The 21,353-nt window shown below is 36.8% G+C and overlaps 1 protein-coding gene and 1 pseudogene across 3 annotated transcripts in view; one reads left to right on the top strand and one right to left on the bottom strand.

The window, feature by feature from the left end:
- LOC106171873 (uncharacterized) overlaps positions 1-10,562 on the top strand; it is a 64,941-nt gene extending 54,379 nt beyond the window's left edge. For 2 of the 3 annotated variants that reach the window (XM_013552369.2, XM_013552370.2), the window contains 3 exons: positions 3,783-3,878; positions 4,319-4,490; positions 7,093-10,562. In XM_013552369.2, the coding sequence (XP_013407823.2) occupies positions 3,783-3,878; positions 4,319-4,490; positions 7,093-7,308 (484 nt within the window). In that variant the 3' untranslated portion in view covers positions 7,309-10,562. Of the gene's footprint in view, positions 1-3,782; positions 3,879-4,318; positions 4,491-6,323 lie in introns of all 3 variants that reach the window. The other variant, XM_013552371.2, reaches the window with a different exon arrangement.
- Positions 10,563-11,599: 1,037 nt separating this feature from the next.
- On the bottom strand, positions 11,600-16,579 carry LOC106171857 (uncharacterized; annotated as a pseudogene).
- Between the last annotated feature and the right edge of the window lie 4,774 nt (positions 16,580-21,353).

Below are 21,353 nucleotides of genomic sequence, written 5' to 3' on the forward strand. Positions count from 1 at the left end.
ACATGAAGGGTTTGAGCTTTTGACCTTTTCTACACACTCTGGTTGCAGAATCTTGAACGGTACAGTATAGTACCAGCCATATTGTACAATTAACTTAAAGAAGTTTACAGGGAGATGGAATATCATTGAGACTAGCATCTTTCTTGTCCATGTTGTGAGGGATGTGTGGAGGAAACAGAGGGGAAAAAAAACAGCAGTTTTGTCCTAACTAGTTTATGGCAGATCATATAAATACAGACTTCCATTGATATGCTGTGTTGCTTCAAGAACTGGTTGATTTTTATGTCATGAAGGAACGGGGTTGAATCTCCAATTATATTACCACAGCAGGAAACCTATACAAAGTGTGATTGTCTCGAATTCATCAAATCAGAAGAACAGAAACAGAATTGCTAGAAACAAGATGGATCAGAGGCTGACAAACCACCTGTATATGAGTAAACCAGGTTGTATAATAAGAGAATAATTAGACTGGATTTATATCCTGTGTTACCTCGAATGTGGATTATGTTAAGAATTCTTGATTATATTGAACGGTCAGAAATCGTCTGAACAATCGCAATCAGAAAAATACACAGTGAAGAGAAAGACCTAGTGCCCCCCCCTCTCTCTCTCTCTCTCTCCCATATCCCCATGAGTTTATCAAGTGTTTTTAGAACAATACTACCAAGAAAAAAGATCAAGTGAAAAGGTAGCTTTGGTGCTCCTTCAACCCCCTCCCCTTTTGGCCTTCTGTTTTTCCCTTTTTTGTCTGGGAAGAATAGATGAAATGTAGACTTAATCTACAGCCTACCAAAACACTAGACTCATCAGATAGATAGAATAATTTAAAAGGAAAGGATCATTTGCATTCAAGCCTCTACCGTCAGGCTGATCTATTAACAAAAAGCATCAGACAGACATTGATTTTACAATTATCTCTGAGAAATAGCCTGCTGGTAGATCTGTCTCTGACGGCTTTTGACTTAAAGACCACCATATTCCATTGGATTGCCATTCCCGTATTGTCGACACATTTCTACAGCAGTTAATCTGGGGCAGGTCGTAATAATTCATGAAAGACTAAAGAGCTGGGAACGCAGTCTCTATGTACTTTTCTATGTGTGTGTACTGTAAATTTTCTCCTGGAAGTCAGGACATTGATTTACCATTTCATACTGGGGTGATTTACAACAATTCGTCAGGAGTAAAGAGACAGAAGTCGAGCAGGCAAACACTTCAGTGGGCTAATTGAATACTTTACAAGCAGACGTTCACTTCATCAATTGGGTTCTTCAGTAGGAGTTAATAGCAGGAAATCCTGATGTGGAGGGAGAAGGAGATATTGAACTATCGGGGCATCATTGGATTCCTGCTACTACAATAAGCTGTATTGAGCACTCTGTATTGTAAATTAATGATAAGCTGGAAGATATTGCTGACTCAGAACCTCTTCCAGAACTTGGCCGCTAGCCTTTTTCAGTCTGATGTTTCAGTGACTGTGAATTTGAGTATTGATTTGGGATTACTTACCACTACTCCTACAACTGTATTTTCCCTATGAATGATTAAATTTGAATATCCAATAACTGTATAGTACGGGCGCTAGGAAAGAACATATTTAGATTCATTTGGAGTATTCTAAATGCTGAATATTTAGTGAGAGAGTTGCAGAAAAAAAACTCCCTCTCACCTGGTATTTTAACACTGATTCTCTGACTGTGTTTCCAGCTACTAATGTAACAATTATGTCTCAGAAACTGCCAAACCTTAGAATTTCCTGCAGATTTTCTGGCAGACGTAACATTTTCAGAAGATATTACAGCAGGCACCAAATGAGACGAGGTTACACCATAGTTAACAGGGGATTATAAATAACATCGTGCACTAAGGATCCAGATACACACATGCACATAAATCAGCATAAAATGGCCGCCACAGGGAAAACCAATTGATTGCGATATAGATAGACATGAAGTGGTGGAGAAGAATTCGCAAGTGGGTGAAGTGGAATCGCAGCCAAGGCGGTGCTGGGGGGGTTAGGTCTCAGAAACATGTCTACACCGGAGGATACTGTTATTATAATTATGTACACAGGTAGGGCAATGTTGAAGAGGGCGTTTGGTACATTTTGTGTATATTTTGTCTTTATTTCCTTTTTTAGTGAATAAAAGTTTGAGCAAAAGACACTGATGTGTCAAAAATTGAAAGGATAAGTTAAAGGTCGTCATAAATAACAAAATTCCTTTTACCTGTAAAAGTTTGCTGAGTAAAAGTGATAAAAATTTTCAATAGCAGACAGTTATTAATGTTGGTGTACTTTTTGGGTTTTCTACTTCCTGCACTACGCAAGGCAGTAGAAAAATGCTCTAGATATCAGTCAGGATGGGATGTGAGTTTAGAGGAATCGAGACTTTTACCAATGTGGTTGTCAGTGTAACTGTGTGTGTATGGGTGGATGGTCTAGACATTTGGGTAAATTTGAGTAATTGTTGTTTATAACATGACCTTTCATGTTTGAATGCATTAAGACAACATCTCCATGTGTAAATAAGCCATTAATTTCAACCTGCATGCTAGATGTAGATAGTCTCTTTGACTTCCAATTACAAGAGTACATTTTTGAGGTAAACTTTACAGTTTGGCTGGTTAATTTGTAGATTCTCTCTCTCTCTTTCTCTCTCTCTTTCTCTCATGAATCTACACATTTTGACAACCAGTTCCATATCAATTTATAAGTGTACTAAAATGTAATGCTTTAGTCCCCTTAACACTAATGTCACATTATGCAGGCCCGTAGCGGGGGAGGGGGAGGGGTCAAAAGAACTGCCCCTTTTGCGTGGAAAAGGTCCACTCTGGGTAAATTTTGATCTAGGTACATGAAGTTTTTATGGGAAAAGGTCCACTTTTTTTTAAAAAAAAAAAAGAAACCCCCTTTTGAAATTGCTGGCTATGGGCCTGTTATGCCATGAAGATATCTAAGGCACTGATCAGATATGGGCATGTCAAGTACAGGCATTTCTAATTCTGTTGTACTTTTAAATATGGTAGTTGCTCGATGAATTTGAATTGTATGAATTGATAGTTTTCTTCCTAATAAATTCTTTGTTACTAATACCTTATTTGTTGATTCAAAAGTTTTGACTAGTTACTACACCTGGCTTTGAATCAGAATATACATATTTTGTGAGTGTTTAAAAATGATAAATCTTGAATTTAAGCTTAAACATTAGCAAAAAAAAAAAAAAAAGTGAGGCATTTGAAAAATTTAAGTCGTTACCATACTCAAAATGTCTAGACAGTGGCAAGTTTTGTTTATCACCAAGCATGTGACCTGAGTGTGTGAAGAGGTTATTAGGGTGTGTGAAGAGGTCACGAGAGGTCAACATGAAAGTTGAACAACACAGCCATGTCTCTGTACAACATCCCCGACAGCTTCTGTTTGACTCCAGCAAATACCAAGTTTAAACAGTGGGAATAAGAATACCTAGTAGAGTTTGTGAATTTTTTTGATGAGGTCAAGATGAATCCTAACCAATAGCTCTCTTGGTGACTGCTTTATTAGGTTGATTATTATAAGCTCATGTACACAACCCAAATGGAACAGATGATCAAGGGTTACTTTATAGTATATATAGACTGTTGAATTTAGCCATTATAAACGTCATTATTTTTACGTAGATTGACATTGTAAGAGACCACCAGCATGACAAGACGATTGTATATTTAAATGTTACATGCAGAAGCATGGAGAGAATTATTTTATTTCATTTAAGGTTTTTGAACTTTCACTTGTTTTGCAGGTATGATTCTTTGAGGAGGTTACAGCAGCAGGCAGAAGCCGGACACGAAGATGAAACACTAAAGATGGCGCCATGGTACCAGGCAGGAATTCCAAGGTATTTGATTACTTGGCTGTTACGAATGTTGATATTGATACTGTATTGGTACTGTATTGATACTGTATTGGTACTATATTGATACTGTATTGGTACTATATTGGTACTGTATTGATACTGTATTGGTACTGTATTGATACTGTATTGGTACTATATTGATACTGTATTGGTATTGTATTGATACCATATTGATACTGTTTTGATTCTGTATTGGTAATGTATTGTTACTGTATTTGATACTATATTCATATGGGCATTCACTCTGTCTATGAAGTTCACATTGGTCCTGTGCCATCTAATGCAGGTAAAATTTGGTAAATTTGTTCAATTGCTAGCCACTGTTTTTAGAATCTTATAATCTGATGATAGAAACAGCTTTTTCATGAACTGTCCACTGTTGTAATCTTTCCTACCTCAATATACAATCTTCTTTATTGCAGGGAGATAGCCTTGGAAATTCTACACCACGAGGACATAGGCTCGTTCATCATCCGTGACAGTACCACACACGCAGGGTGCTATGCGCTCTCAGTAAAAGTTCCAAAGTTCGACAACCCAACTGGCATCGCGCACTATTTAATTCAGCGAACACAAACTGGAGTTCGACTGAAGGTATGTATGAAATACCATGGCTGGACTGGCAGCAATGCCCGACTCCTGACTTGTGTCATAGAGGTCACCACTTGACTCTTGCTCTTTCAACCAGTTGTTGTGTCTTCAGGTAACATACTTTATTCCCCCCCTGTCTCTCTTCACCCAGATGCACAAATGAGTGTTCAAACTTGCTGTATTCTTGGATACAGGTTAAGGGGGGAGGGGGAGGGGTTCCTTTTCATCTGCTGCTTCTTTAAGAACAGGCCGTTTTTTATATCTCCTCACTGTTGGATCCTTCTTGAGGTTCAGATCAGGGATGAGATTTTTTTTTCTGGCAACCAGTATTGAAGTGTTTCCTTTTCTTTTTGCTTCACTACATCATATTACTTGTTGTTATTGACCTGGCTTGCTCCTCTGTTGGTTTGTACATTCACTCTCTTGGTGCCTTTTTGCCTTATGCTTATTCACTAGATCATCAAGATGAGTTTTGCCACTTAAGCTTATTCTGTTCAAATTTTGCAGGGTCTGCACATGTTTGCTTTTGGTTCTAGTGAGTTTGAAGTAAATAAATACTATGGATGCACATTAAGATCAGAAAACAATATCAGATATTTACCAAAACATAAGCACTATATCCCTGTATACCAGTGACCAGCTGGCAGCTGTTACTAGATAAATGCCAGAAGTCCAACTCACACTGAGAACGTGAAGCTGAGCTGTTGATGTTGCCTGGTTGGGGTCTTAAGCCCCCCTAGTTTGCTAGTATCACCTTCACAAAAGAACTTAGCTGAAAATGGGAAATGAGATGACAAAAAGCTTTTTTTATTGTCCCCTGCAACCTCCTTCCCAGCGTGTCCCACACAGCCCCCCCCCCCCCCCCTTGAGTTAAAGTCTGATGAAACTGAGCAGCAAGCAGAGTTTCTAGCCTTGGAAAGTTGCCCCACAGTATGCACCAAATACCAGGCATTTTAGTTGATGCTTGGAGAATGGGTTCTTCGGAGCTTTTTAACTATTTATGTTGTATAATAAAAAATGAATAAATAAATAAAAATGCCCCCTTGTAAAATAATATTTTGTTCCATTTTCACTCTGGGGTGAAGAGTGAAGATTGACTATTTGAATCCAGAACCTTAAACAGAATCCTGTATATTCTCTGGACAATAAAATGATCATGATAAAACAGATGCATTTCAAAAAAATTGGTGCTAGTTGTAAGATGACAAACCTTGTCCAAAACACAAAAATAAATCCAAACATATTGTATTTTCCCAAAACCCTTTTATTTATTATTTTATTATTATTTTTTTTTTTGGTCATACCAGGAAAGATATGTTGTAGTTTGCTCCATAGTATAGAATAGTATTTACCAGACTCACTTGACAAAGTTGCATGGTTGTAATTTTAGCTTTTAAATGTACACGTAGTATTCACACCCCTCTCTAGTATTATTCTAGTAACATTAATTCTTGCATGATAGTTTAGGTGTTTTATGATATCAATACCATCAAACCTGTGAAATAAGTGTTATCACACAGACATTTCTATTGATTATAGTTTAGTCAATAACGTAACAAAGAGAGTATATTGGGAATGAGTAGAGCATGTTGTCTAGCATTGATTGGCACTGCATTAGTATTATAGTATTATTTGCATGCCTTTGCCTTAGTATTGCATTTCAGTTATTCAATTTTAGTTCACGGTTGATTTAAGTCTTTTCACCCTTTCACTGACTTATTGATTAATTTATTAGAATACAATTAACTGCATTATAACACTTGTTTATTTAATTTATTTATATTATATTATATTATATGTATATCCTCTCTTTTTTCTCTGTTCTTTCTATTATAGGGGCTAGATAAGGAGTGGTCCAATTTGCACGCTCTCGTTACTCATCTCTCTATCATGCCAGAAATGCTTCCATGCACGTTACGACGGGGCAAACGGTGTACGCCAAACCCTTCTTACGTCGAAAATGAACATGTCTCATGTGCATGAAAACATGCGCATTCACACGACTGAGTTGGATACACTTCATTATCAATGTTATTAGGCTCTACATCTCATGTGGAAAAAAAAAATTAGAATATGTTTGTGTTCTTGACAAAAACGTGCGCACATGCATATGTCGACGTGATTGAAATGGAGCGGGGTATATTTCATACTTGTGGTGGTTTTGGTGATGAGACTTCAATCTTCCATGTTACTGCATGAGTGGTGGATTAGATAGAAATTTTAAATGTTTCCCAGAGGTAGAATTCTACAATACAGTGGATAGAAAGTGAAAAACAAATTCTTTTTCACAGGGAGGAGGATCCATAAACAATCAAAAGTGGATATAAGACAAAATGAAAAAAAAAAAAAGATTTATTTTCTGCAATGCGGAAAATTCATATTAAACAATCAAAACATTTTTTTCATGATGATCTCAGTTTGATTCACTTCAAACACTGATGTATTTTTTTTTTTTTTAATTTTATGGACACCGTGCATGACTTATATATTTCCACAGAGACTGTGTGAATTTCTTTTTCGTTACAATGATTTTTTTTTTTTTTTTTTTTTTGTCAACCATTTATGAAATGGCATCTGCAGTAACTGCCGCTTGTCTTTTCCCCAGGGGCTAGAAAAACAATGGAACAACATTACGTCTCTTGTGGTGCACTTAAGCGTCATGAAGGAAATGCTGCCGTGCACTTTGAAAATGCCTCGGAATTCAAATAATCCGTCATTCACGGAGATGGACAAAGAAGGAGAGGAAGACAGCAAGACGGAAGACCCAGACTATCACCGACTGACAGATTTTCACACTGTTATGGCAGAATTGACAATATAACTGCTTTAAAAAAATGTGTGCAAAAGTTATGGATACAGAAGAGAAAGTGATAGATATGGAACTTTTCAGGCTCTTAGCAGACTAATGTTTTCAGACACAGCTGAGTTTGCTGATGACATAAGTGCTTTAATTACATGAGGACGGGATGTCCCGTTTGTAAAGCCAAAATGGAGACTTGTGATAGCCGTAGTTGAGGCTGCTCAAATGCTTTCAAATGTACGGAATCATGACCATGAAGATGCTTGGTAGAATGTTAGTGGAAAAAAAGTCAGATTGTGATAGACTGTGAGCTTTTCAAATAATTTTTTTTCCGATGTGCATGGGGAATGTTATCATGAACACTTTTTAGAAGTGAATGTTCTGATTTGATTACAAAAAGAGTTCTAAGATACTGGTTTCATAGGAAGAAGGCAGTGGTACACGGCTATAAATAATGATGATTCAGATTCCAGCATCCCATCAAGTTGATGGTGACAGCCTTATTTCTGTTGAAGATTACTTTTTTAAGTCCTGCTGTCCAGCAGAGTTCCACAAGGCATTGTGAAAAGTGTATCGCAAAGAGAAAAAAAAGTGCAACTACAAGTTTGACTGTTGAATGTGATAAAGATGCAGTGCTGCGCATTGCCAGCTTGATTGTATACAAAAAACAAGCTAGTGTAAATATGAACTTTCTTATTAAAGGGGTGCTGAGACTTTAGTAGAAAATCGTAGCCACTTTTATGCAGAAATGCAAAGGAGAAAACATATATATATATGCATCATAGTGTTTGCATATGTTATTTACTAGTGTGTTATTTGCCTTTTGTATAATACAAGGTCTCGTTTTTCCAAAAGTACAAACTAGGTCCAAGGCTGATCTTGGTTTTCAAACTGAAGTATGAAGTCTGACAGGAGGCTGGGTGAAATTGCAGAAAAACACTGAATGATTCGAGCAAATCTTGCTTAAAGTTGTAGCCATTTTTGTTGTTCTTTTGTGAAATCATCCTGGGTCTTTGCATTGCAAGTGGGAATGCTATACACTGGCTGATCAAGGGCACAAAGATTAAAAAAAATACATTTATTTATTTATTTATTTATTTATTTATTTATTTATTTATTATTATTTTTTGCCTCATTTCACACTTGAAAATAATAAATTCAAGAAGGACAATTTCACCTTAAAATATAAGACACAGGGATGGACAATTCACAAATTTGTCTCATTAAAAGTGTCATAAGTTTAATACTATTGGTGGGGGGGGAGGGGTTATAAACCAGATCCTCACTGTTATATTCATTTGGGGGGCAGGTGAAGCTAAAATTTTCAGTCTTTAAGTCAAGATCAGCCTAGGAACTGATTTGGTTAAATGGGCTCATAAGCCATTCTCTTTTATTTTATCATAGGTGCCTGTGGTATTACATAAACATATAAATATATATCCCTGTGTTTATCATTGTAAAATATATATGGAGACAACGGGCATGTCCGCAACAAGACTTAACTAAGAAGACCTGAAATGGACTAACTGACACCCCCACATAGGTCATTTAACTTAGGATTTTCATGTTAGAAGCCCAGTGGAAGACCATTTGTGATCTGGTCATCTGGTGATGTCATTTGGACTATTCCTGGTCAAAGTTTGGTCGGGTTGTGAAAATGGCAGTAGTTGAAACAGATATCGCAGTTTGATAGTCACATAACTTCATGTGGGTAAAGATTATAAGCATTCTTGTATGAATACATGTGCATGAAGTACACAAAGTTGGAGTTTTACAGACCTTGTATTTGTATCATTTTGTTAGCAAAGCAGCTTTAAACAAAAAAAAAAAATCAAAATTCCCTTTGTTGAAATGACCACAGGGTTAGAAGTATTTGTGAAAACAGTTCCGTGTGTGATATCAAAGTCGCATAATTCATTTTATTCTCCTTATATCAGTTTCTCTAATTCTCTTTCACCAGTTCTTCTCTCACCTATAAATTTCACAGAACTTTATTCCAAACACTGGTTAAATTCATATAGTAATATAATTATTTTGAAATAGAATGGTGAAGAGGTCATTGGTACCTAACATGCTCATAGGAGAGTCCAACAGTGCTCTGAAATTTATGCTGGTTCTTTGGTCCGGATGATAATCACGTTGTATTAATTGGAAGTCATTTGTTATTGTCAGATCCAAGAAAGAAAAATGTACAACTGAGAATGGGATTTCTTTTTGTGACGACTGTTTTTGCCTATTGTTATCCATTGCCTTATTTCTGTTGCTATTGCTCATGTAGTTGTGACAAAAAGTTGCAAACAACAACAGGCTTGCTCAATTATGTGTATTCGGGAATGGCATGAGAAATGTCGTCATTTGTTAAGATCTGTTTTATGAACATTAAGAACAATTGTTGACTGGAAAAACAAATTAAGTTGGGAATTTATGGTAAATTTGTGTAAAATCGTTAAAAATATTTGTGCAAATTTCCTGTTTTGATTCATTTCCTAAAATTTGTTTTAGATACAAAGGTAATACTATTGTACAGAGGTATATCTTTTATTATTTATTTGTTGGTTCATTTCTTTGCTTATTTTGAAAAAAATCAAAATGTACGTTTTGAACATGAGTTGTACTTGTACTCGTTTCTAATGCAATGTACATTGTAGCTTGAAATAAAGTCTTCAGTACTTGTTTAAGGATCAAAAAGGAAGGCTTCATTTTCAACAAGTAAAAGCACAACTTTCTTTTACAAAATAATTATAATATTTGAAAAGTGAGAAAACACTCTGAGGACAGCGTTTCTCCTACAGACAGCTATTAGTAAAAAAGCTTCAATCTTTTTTGTCTATTTTTAGTTTTAAGTTTGAGAAATGAAGATTTTCTTATAAAAACTGAACATGTTAGTACAAAATGATACATACTTTTTTTGGACGAGTGCAGAATAATTTTGATCATTTATCTGATGAAAAAATGCAGACAGTATTTTTCTCAGATTTTTCATGAGAGAATTGTGCTTAGTTTGAGTGATGGAGCAAGAAATTGGGGAAACTGTTAGCACTCACCAGATTCCAACCAAATAGACAGAAAATATATTAAAAATTATTCTTTGTTGGTACAATCTGACTCTTGTCCAATCTCGTTATTTTTGTGACTACTTTGAAGTGATATATCTTAATAAGATAGATGGAAGAGATGTGTTTGAAATTTTAAGAGTAATATCCAAAGCCATGTTTGTTAAAGCTTCGGAGTGCTGTAGGCCACTGTGTAAGCTTTTTGATAAATAAAAGATTGAATTTAATGTGTCATCTGCGATTTATTAAGCACGAAAATTCTGATATATAATGGCTATGCTAGCATGAATTTTTCGTGCTACAATTTATTGTAATTTCTAAAGATAAAAAGTTTATAAAATCTATTCCATTCCAATTCTATAAAATGTATTTTTATTTGTCATCAGCAGTGAAATTTTCATTCCTGATGGTCACGGTTTGAATGACATCTGGTGAAAGGCACGTTCAGACTTGAGATGAACCTGCTCTTATTAATATCTCCTTTGCATGTGATGCAGTTAAAGCACACCCTTTGGGAGAAAAACTATACAAGATATTAGAGCGCCAATGAAGAGGACATATTTCAAGGCCTCAGACAACTCGATTATTGGCAAATCTTTGAAGCTGAACGCATATTATGCATCTATTGTGAAGCTGTGAAAATGCAGCACAATTGATATCAATCTCACCTACCACAATTCATATCAGTCTCACCTATCACAATTTATATCAATCTCACCTACCAGAATTTGTACTAAATCACACCTGTAGAGAAAAATGGTGCGTTTAGGACTTTTCAAATAGCAAAACGAAAAAGCACATTTCCCTTTGCCAGTAAGGTTTACCCTTTCCTAACCTTTATACTGAATCTTATTTTCGCTATGCACGCTCGCGAGTGAAATCTACATTTTATCTCCATTACGGAACGGTGGAACGGATTTTAAGGTCTGAATTGGGAATGATTTGTAGCCTTGAAGGATATGTAGACAATATGACTTGGAAATTTTCCAGTGCATTTTTCAATCAATAGTCAGTTGTCCAGTGCTTTTGCCCAGGTATTGTTGGTTATATATCTTTTTTTTTTTTTTTTTTTTTTTCAGTTCTTTTTCATTCCCAGATTAGTGTTTGTTGGGTAATGTGATCCAGGTTAAACACACACTGTACTTGGGATTGATTATGATGATTTTATATTTTTTCACACCAATTCCTGCAACTGGTAGATAAGACCATTCAATTATTGTTTTTGTTGTTGTTGATGATCAATGACAAAAAATAGTTCATTGGTTCATTCAAGTTTTATTTACATTTAAAATTCATTCAAGAGTAAATGTTTCACAACTATATCAATGTGAACTTACAGGTACCATTACAACTATTACAATACAATAGAGGTCGCTGTATATGACCAACACACGATAATGTACACTGGTAATACAGTTTTACTCATAGGTAGTCTCATTTCATCAGAAATACAGTCTTGCCATGATATATGTAGGCTTGCAATAAGCCACTGAACTTCACATACAGTTTAAAAAACATATGATGCACATTGAACTTCACATACAGTTCCATACAACATTTAATGCACACTGAACTTTACTTACTGTTCCATACAACATATAATGCACATTGAACTTTACTTACTGTTCCATATAACATATAATGCACATTGAACTTTACTTACTGTTCCATACAACATGTAATGCACATTGAACTTTACATACAGTTCCATACAACATATAATGCACATTGAACTTTACTTACTGGTTCATACAACATATAATGCACATTGAACTTTACATACAGTCCCATACAACATATAATGCACATTGAACTTTACATACAGTCCCATACAACATATAATGCACATTGAACTTTACTTACTGGTCCATACAACATATAATGCACATTGAACTTTACATACAGTTCCATACAACATATAATGCACATTGAACTTTACATACAGTTCCATACAACATATAATGCACATTGAACTTTACTTACTGGTCCATACAACATATAATGCACATTGAACTTTACATACAGTTCCATACAACATGTAATGCACATTGAACTTTACTTACTGGTTCATACAACATATAATGCACATTGAACTTTACATACAGTCCCATACAACATATAATGCACATTGAACTTTACATACAGTCCCATACAACATATAATCCACAATGCCTCCTGATACATGTAGATGTTACCGCGTTGTAAATACGGGGCCACGACAAAATTGAAAAACAATACAAAATTGACCATCTTTTCCATGTACAAACCAAAAAAGCAGACTGTTTTCTAAAAAAAAAAATCTAGTAAAACATTTCACATGCATGCTTTTACAGATATTTCCTGAATCAAACTATATACGTACAGTTCAAGTTTCAAATCCATAGCTCATGTGTCATGTTGTTCTGCAACTGACAAACTAATCCATGTTGAATTCTAAACATAAACCAAATAAACTATAGGCCTACTGTGTCTAAAGGGATCCGAAAAGTTAATTCTGCCCTTAATACTCCAAACCTTGCCTCAACATTTCCCCCAAATTGGAAACATTTAAGTGTCCCGCACGAAAACGAAGTAGATACTCCAGCGCAGTAGACTACTGCAATCATACTGCAAACATGCTTCAAATCTGCTTCGATTGGGGAGCTAATTAGCATATTTGAAACATGCTTCTATCATGCTGCTAATCTACTGCATTAATGCTCCTCCTCTGTACAACCCTATGTGATTTGTGAAGTAGAATTGCAGTAGGCTATACTGCATTTCTACTGCAAATATGCTCCACACCACTACTGCGTTACAACAAACTAACAAAGTGCGGGAGTAAAGATGATTACACCTCGGTTTCTTTGTCTGCAGGTACTTGTTCTTGTTTACTATGCCTGATTACAGGAGTATAGCTTGTCGTTGTTTTTTCTTTCTTACCACATAGCTTAACGTTGGCAATTGTGTACAAATAGGGGTTGATGGCGGAATTCAACGGCATCACGAACACGGCTACCCAGCTTGACACTTGCGGTGGAATTGGCACGTTGGCCATACTTAGAAACCCTAACAATACCACCGGCCCCCAGCATACAAGATCTGTTAGTAAAATAATGGACACTTTTTTCAAAAGAGTTAGTTCATCAAAACTCTCACGTCCAGATTGCTGTTGAGTCTTAAAGACGCTTTTTATTATGCATATATATGCCCCTGTCACGTAGACAAAAGAGAAAAGAGAGGTAAATAAAAACATGGCGTACGCGTACTCGCGACCACCAAAGTATACTCTGCTTATAGTAAAGGGTATACATACGGAATTATGACCATAGAATTTCTCAAAATATCCATTTTCGAAACAAGGAATGATACTTGCGATAAAGCAAAAGACCCACCCAACTGTCACTAAAACGGACGCTCTTTTCATTCCAATTTTTCGAAACGACATGCAGAACACAATGGCTATCATTCTGTCCGTAGTAATCAAAACTAATATCAGCATAGACATCAACGTTGAAAGCATGGTAAAGAAACCCGCAGTCTTGCATAACACACTATCTGTCCAGACCTCGGCATGAACAAAATACTCCCCACGGTAGAGGGTGTCAACCGAGGCGATAATGATCAAATATACACCCATTAGGAAATCAGAAACTGAGAGGTTAACTATGAAAAATATTGGAGGGGTCATTTTGTTTTCACGCAGTCTGTTCACGAAAACAAAAAGGTTTCCAACCAAACTAAGGATTCCCATAACCCAGACAGAGACTTGTAAGAACTTATCGTACAGCAGATCAGAGCATGAGGAAAATTCGTCAGGTTTAGGTAAACATTCGTCTACTTTCCCAACTGCGAGACAGCATATTCCAAACCTGTCTGTTTTTAATGTTTTAGCTGAAAAATTTACAAAAACTTCAGTTTCGACAAAGATGCCCTCATTCCCAGACATATCAACTGTATCCAATTTGGACAAACCATGAAAAGCACCATCCTTTATCGTGGATATTTTGTTGAAACTAATATTCAGATTTTTTAACGAGTCTAAGCCTTTAAATGTATGTGCATGAATGGTCTTAATATGAAGCTTACTAAGGTCTAAAGCACTTAAGATTGAAACACCATCAAATGTGCCGGGGGAAATTTTAGATAATGGGTTTCCACTTAGCAACAAGGTTTTCAAATTAAACAAACCATTGAAGGCACTTGCCTGGAGAGAGGACAATTTGTTACCCCGTAGGTCCATCTCTAACAGGTTATTGAAATAAATAAACGCCATGATAGGAATAGTACTGATTTCGTTTGAACTGACATTAAGTTTTACAAGAAAATGATGCTTTGCAAACGTTTCGTTTGTTAAATGAAGTTTGTTGTCCCCAAAGGCAAGGCCTCTGGTGAATGGCGATATATTCGGTACCTTGGATGCATTTCCTCCCGTGCAGTCTACGTAATACCTATTACAGATACAGTTCATGGGGCATGTCTTTATGTCACAGAACCTTTCGTCGTCATCAGAAAATTTGCAGTTGACCACACCATTGCATACCTCGCTCTGGTGCAGACATTGTCGTTCTCCTTTACACCTGAAACCACCGGGACATGTGTAATTAGCACAACCATACTCGTCCTCTCCTCTTGGACAGTCTTTTTCCCCGTCGCAAACTTGTCGAAGTGGGACACAATACGAGCCAGGACACTTGTACATGTGTGGACACTGAAAGCTAACGCAGTTTTGTAAATGTTCAAATCCTCTGCATGTTTGAAATCGTTCGTGCTTGATTTTGTCGTGAATGCATGCCAGCTGGCGATCAATACACCGAACGTGTTCGGGTGTGCATCTCATTTCATTAGTCTTCGAACAATAAGGCAGAATTACATCTAGTAACCAAACACCAGGTTCACAATTTGAGGACCCGTGCTTAATAACTGGAATCATTGAAAGTAACTCATCCTCTTGTGTCACACCAAGGCAATCTGGATAGCGATCGTCCACATTTTCAGGTGTTAAACATTTACCAGAATAACATTTTTACAAGGGCACAAAATTTGGGGAATTTCGTCAGATCCATCTGAACAGTCTTCAAAGAAGTTGCACTTGTCTTTTTCGTCGATGCATTCCCCATTCTGGCATCTGTACTGCCCTGTTTTACACGGCGGATAAATACAAAAATTCTCGTCATCGGTTCCATTAGGACAGTCCTTGACATGATTACATACTTTACTAATTGGGATACATGTGCCATCAGAACAACTGAAAGTGTGTTGTCCACACGTACAATTCTTCTCATCTTCTCCTTCAGCGCAGTCCGAGGTCCCATCACACACATTAACACTAGATATACAACTGCCATCTTCACATCCAAACTGGTGCTGTGAACAGTTGAAAAAGTTGCGTTTCGAAGCTATCTCACAAAGAGCCAAGAGCGACTCACGGTGGTCAAGATGTTGGCATAGTCCTTCCATATCATCTATTAACGAATGGTTAGCATATATAAGCCTTCTGCATATGTTTTCTGGGGACTTCACCCACACAGCTAAGATATTTGAGAGTGTTCTTGATTTTTTTTATCCAAACTTCCTGGAGATATCCAAGTGAGTTCTTTGCCCCAAATACCGATGTATTGAAGAATATCTCGGTCCTTGTTTAAAGTGCTGTTAAAGGGGGCTAAATCTCCACCCAGGGACCTGCATGCCTCCACAGCTGCGCTATAGGTGAGGTTGGTGCCTTGTGGCAAGGACCAATAATATGGGTGATAAAAGGACACATATTTAGTTCGGTGATCAACTTTTTGTACGGCTTCAATCTGGGCAAGGACGTGCAGAAGCACACAGCGTCCTGCTATATACACCCAACCCTCTGGACAGTAGGTTTCATGGTGCGTATACCATTGGGATGTTGGGGCCTTCACCAGCAATGATTTGGAAACGGCTGTAGTTGGATTCTTTTTTGACGCCAGGGCTGCGGGTTTTTTACAGATGGCGGTCATACAGCAGATTGGTTGGTGACACGGGACTTTGGCCCAGTTCCCCCAGCGTGTTTTTCCGTGAAGTACAGATGGTAGCCAAGCCATCATAATACCACAGTCGCGCTCGTCGCCTCGGACCGGTTGCAGAACTTCTTCCGTGACAACAATTGTTTTCAGATATCCAGGAATCTCCCATGAATTGAATCCATAAGTTTTTGGGCCGTACCATTCACTGTATACAAATGCTCCCCCATCCGTCCAGTTGTAGTGCTGTAAGATGATATAGATAGGATTCAATGGGAAGTGTAGAGAGGAGCGATGTGCTGCAACCATCACATTGAAGGAGCACACTCACACAAACATACACAATTTATATGTCAAAGACTCTATCTTTTTAATTTGGAAAAATTATTAATCTTCCAGTTACATAATTTTAGAATCATTTAATTTATTTCTGTGAAGCCTTTACTGTACAAAGGAACTATTTATAAAGGAACTACCTTATAAGGTAGCCTGCTTTTCACCTTTTTTTCTACCAGTCAATAGGAATGTTCTACATTAACAAGTTGAGTTTAAAAATACAGTAGAAACAGAATATTGTTAGAAGCCACAACTGTGAAAATTATGTAATTTTATACACAAGATTTGCAGTGAAGTCATTGGTGTTCAAAAATTAAAATTTTTAAAAAGCTTACCTGATCCGTGGATTTTAGTCCTATGTAGACTGCGCTCTGTACGATGTAATAACAATTCTCATCTAGTATGGGTATATCTCCTCTGCTATGCAGACTTCTGCCCAAAAAGCGAGCTTCACGCCGTGTCTGTATGCTAACAAGATGTCCTGAATCTCTCTCACACTCTGTCTCAGCTTCGGACCACGTGACTAATCTATATTGCCTAAATCGATAACAATTCCCCTCAAAAAGGCTGTATCCTGGTTGGCATGAAAATGGTTCCACCTTTTTACGGGAAACAGCTTTGTACTCAGCACGCACGTTGTATTGTAGTGGACCGTCACACGGTATCCATTCGATGCTCATTTGGTCATAATTTCCTTGAAGGGGTCTATACCACTTAGAACTATTCAAGTAATACGTATGAAATTTTACCTCATTGTATTCTGTCACGTCATAAAAAGTAAGAGTTCCACAAAGGACGTTAAGGTCTTTTGCAAGTGTTATTTGCAAGATGTGATCAGCAGGAGCGGTCAAATAAAACTTACACCCTGCTGTCAAATTACCGCGGTTGATTCTGATCCAACCTGACTGAAAATAATGAGCATGTGTGCACGGCATTTTGCGATCTTCATAATCCTCCACCACATCTATTTCAGCATCCAACCCTGTGGCACTGACATCTAGATCACTACTAAATATAACCTCAACGGAACCAAAAAAGTACAGTTGAACATTTAGAATACTGGGTTCGGAAAATGTATATGAGCCACACACTGCTCCCCATAACATTCGTATATCTTCATTTAAGAAGTGTCTTTTTTTGCGAGAAATAATTACCACGTAATCTTTGTCGCATCCCCCAGAAAGTTCTAGGTCAAATTTAGTGAAACGAATGCTAGCCAACATATATGATGGCACCTCGATCTTTTCAGTCAAAGTTACCTCATTTGGATAGGTAGATCCTTCTTGTGGTACAACAAATCGTATGCCACATACTGGTTGGTCGCCAAGTATAGCGAATGCTAGGAGGAAGTGGAAGTAAAAGTGTCTGTTTAGTGTCCATCTGTCCATTGCCTGACCATCTCTAGCTGACGATGTATGTCCTAACATTGTGTGGAATGAAGGGTTTTCTATTAATCCTCAACGAAAACTCTAACCCATGAGTGTACATGTGCGTGTGTTTTGTCTACCCTACTGGAACTAATACCAATAAATTGAGTCAAATGATATTTAACGCACTGTACTACAGAAGATTATCATTATATATTGTTTTTTGCCTACAAGATAAAAGCCGCATTTATAAATAATTCATACATGAAATTACCACGTTTATTTTTGTGAAGATCAAAGCCATCTGTAAGTGAATGCTCTAGTAGGACCGCAAGATCGATCAACTTCTCTTGCCCCGTGCAATATAGTTTGTTATATCCCGTTTCCAGCTTAAATACAGGTATATGCCATGGTCATTTTGCGACATACGTGTGAATAATTGATTCAAACAAATGATATACTGCAGAAAACTGTGAAGTCTTGATATTTGTGCAGGAAAAAAAGCACAACATGTACGTGTATGGTTTAATTTTTATTCACAATGCAACTTCATTGTACATTATTATTATTATTTTCTTTTTTTAGGGGTGAACTGGGTGAATGAGGCGTTACCTCTGAAACAAAAGGGATGGTGGCACGTGCCAGATGCCCCCCTTGGGTCTGCCATAGATACATAGGCATTTGATGCTAAAGTTGTTGCAACAGAACGACAATGACACATTGAACCAAATGAGTATTTGTGAGAATCGAACAGAGCGTGAATATGTACGATACTGGAAACAACATTGGAACATCAGCATCAAAATTTGAACATGGCGCCAACCTTGTGAGCACGCTATCCGCTTAGAATTTTGCATCGTATTTTGCTTTACATTCATAAATTTTGGAAAATGTAACATTAAATACATACAGACATTATCAGGAAAGAAGGCACTTAACTTCACTGCGATCCTGAAGCGGCGGTTAAACAGCGACGACATGAAATCGTCTCTTGTGTGCACGATCTCCGTTGATAATACACATCGTATTTTGCTTCATGTTCATAAAATTTGGAAAATGTGACACTAAACTCATATACAAATTATCGGGGAAGAGTACACTTAGGCGTGTGAAAGCACGCTGCGATCTTGAATCGGCGGTTAAACAGCGATGACATGATATCGCTTTTTCATAAGTTTCATGTACACGCGAAAAAAGTGAGGACCGGGCATAGCTAATATAATTTGTCTAATTTAATATTCATGTAACCGGGTCATAACGTCATCAATGAAAATATCCACTATTTACGTTAAGTACCTGGGCCGAATCTGAATGGGAAAAAGAAACTACACGCTAGCTGTGGTTTCGTTGTCGTGCGAGTCTGGAGGAAACGAAACAGGATTGGGTCATAACATCTGTGAATACATGCTCAGATGACTGGATTTCCTTACACATTTTTGTTTTTTGAAAAGCATGGTGATATTCAGATATTCAAACCCCGAAATGGAACGATTTATACAGTTCACACATATATATATATATATATATATATATATATATATATATATATATATATATATATATATATCAGGCCTATCTGGTATTATCTTATCATCGATAAGTAATGTTCTTTTTTCAATTGCTTTTAACAAATTGCATATTTCCCCACAGGATATTAGCAAATGTAGCGTCACTTTGTCAATAATGTACAGGCCTCAAAAAGGATTATTGTCGTATGCTATTTTAACAAATTGCTTATGTTCCCACAAGGTATTAGCAAATGTAGAGTCACTTTTTCAATAATGTGCAGGCCTCATAAACGATAATTGTCGTATGCTACCACGAGCAGTAGATTTGGGAGCTCGAATTCCCAAATTAATTACTCATGCCACGATAAATATATAGACGTAAAATTAGAAGATAGGAATACTGGGTCAGAGCGGTTCGCGTGTCGTAACGCCGTTCTTTTGACTACTTATTTTTCTTTCCAAAGTTCGGGTACCCTATTTCGTGGCTCGAGTCTATAATTTTGGTATTTTTGGCATGAATCTTAGGTTTGACTTCGCCAACGCCTATAAAGCCTCATGTATAGCATCCATTTAATAGCAATATGGGGGTGGGGTTGGGGATGGGACTTAGATTATAACATCTGATTTGCTCGTTTGTTCGTTAGTTAGTTAGTTTGTTTGTTTGTTTGTTTGTTTGTTTGTTTTGTGAGATTTTTGTGCTGTGAAGAGATACCTGAAATATTAACAGAGGGAAAGGCCATTGCCTTTTATTAAAGTTTTTTTTTTTAATTTTGGGTGATGCCTCATCACTTCTTTCAGCTTGCCCAGTTATATCCAGATCCAGTGTTGATTGGCTTCTATGTGACACTCAGCTTTACACATCCTTTACACATTAGAAACCCTGAATCATTAATTACTAAAATAGCCAACTGTATTTCTGATTTAAGGGGGTGGATGATCAGAAACAAACTCAAGATCAACGACGAGAAAACTGAATTCCTAGTAATATCTCAACCACACAATAAGAACATTGCCGGCAGTCTTAGCATGTCAATAGGTGCCAGCGTGGTACAAGTCTCATTATTTTGACAGTACATTGTCCATGAACAGGCAAATTTCTAACGTATCTAAAACATGTATGTTCAATATTAGAAACATTGGTTCCTTACGAAAACATTTAACCGACTCTACTACAGCAACAGTTATACATGCCCTGGTTACATCAAGATTTGATTTCTGCAACTCCCTTCTTTATGGATCTTCAGAGGAACAAATCAAACGGCTACAGCGTGTACAGAATATATCTGCTTGCCTACTGACCCGCACTCCAAAAGACAACCACATTACTCCTGTTTTAATGATGTTGCACTGGCTCCCTGTCCGAGCACGCATTTTATTCAAACTTTTAACATTTGCACATGCAGCATTTTATAAACTTGCACCTTCTTATTTAAATGAGCTTGTTTTACACTACGTGTCATCAAGAAATCTCAGATCAGGTGATCACCTTCTTCTTAAGGCTTATAAGGCAAGATTAGTATCATACGGTGATCAAGCTTTTAAATTTGCAGCACCAAAAGAATGAAATATTTTACTCATCAGTCTTAGACAAAAACCCACCTTTTTAAACAATATTATCTTTAAATTCTTGAAAAAACACTTCTTAAGAAAAACTGTTCTTAGTCATAGCTTTAAATTTCCCCTTTTTATCCATTTTATATATCCTAATATTTTTCTATAATCATTTTCCTTTTCTTCATCTTATAACCATTAGCAATATTTTTCTTTTAATTTGAATTTTATAATTTTTGTAAAGTCTACTGAACACATGTTGGATTTTAGACTATAAATAAATAT

Source organism: Lingula anatina, chromosome 9 (assembly GCF_051362555.1).
Source record: "Lingula anatina isolate TDL-2025a chromosome 9, LinAna3.0, whole genome shotgun sequence".
Taxonomy (NCBI): domain Eukaryota; kingdom Metazoa; phylum Brachiopoda; class Lingulata; order Lingulida; family Lingulidae; genus Lingula; species Lingula anatina.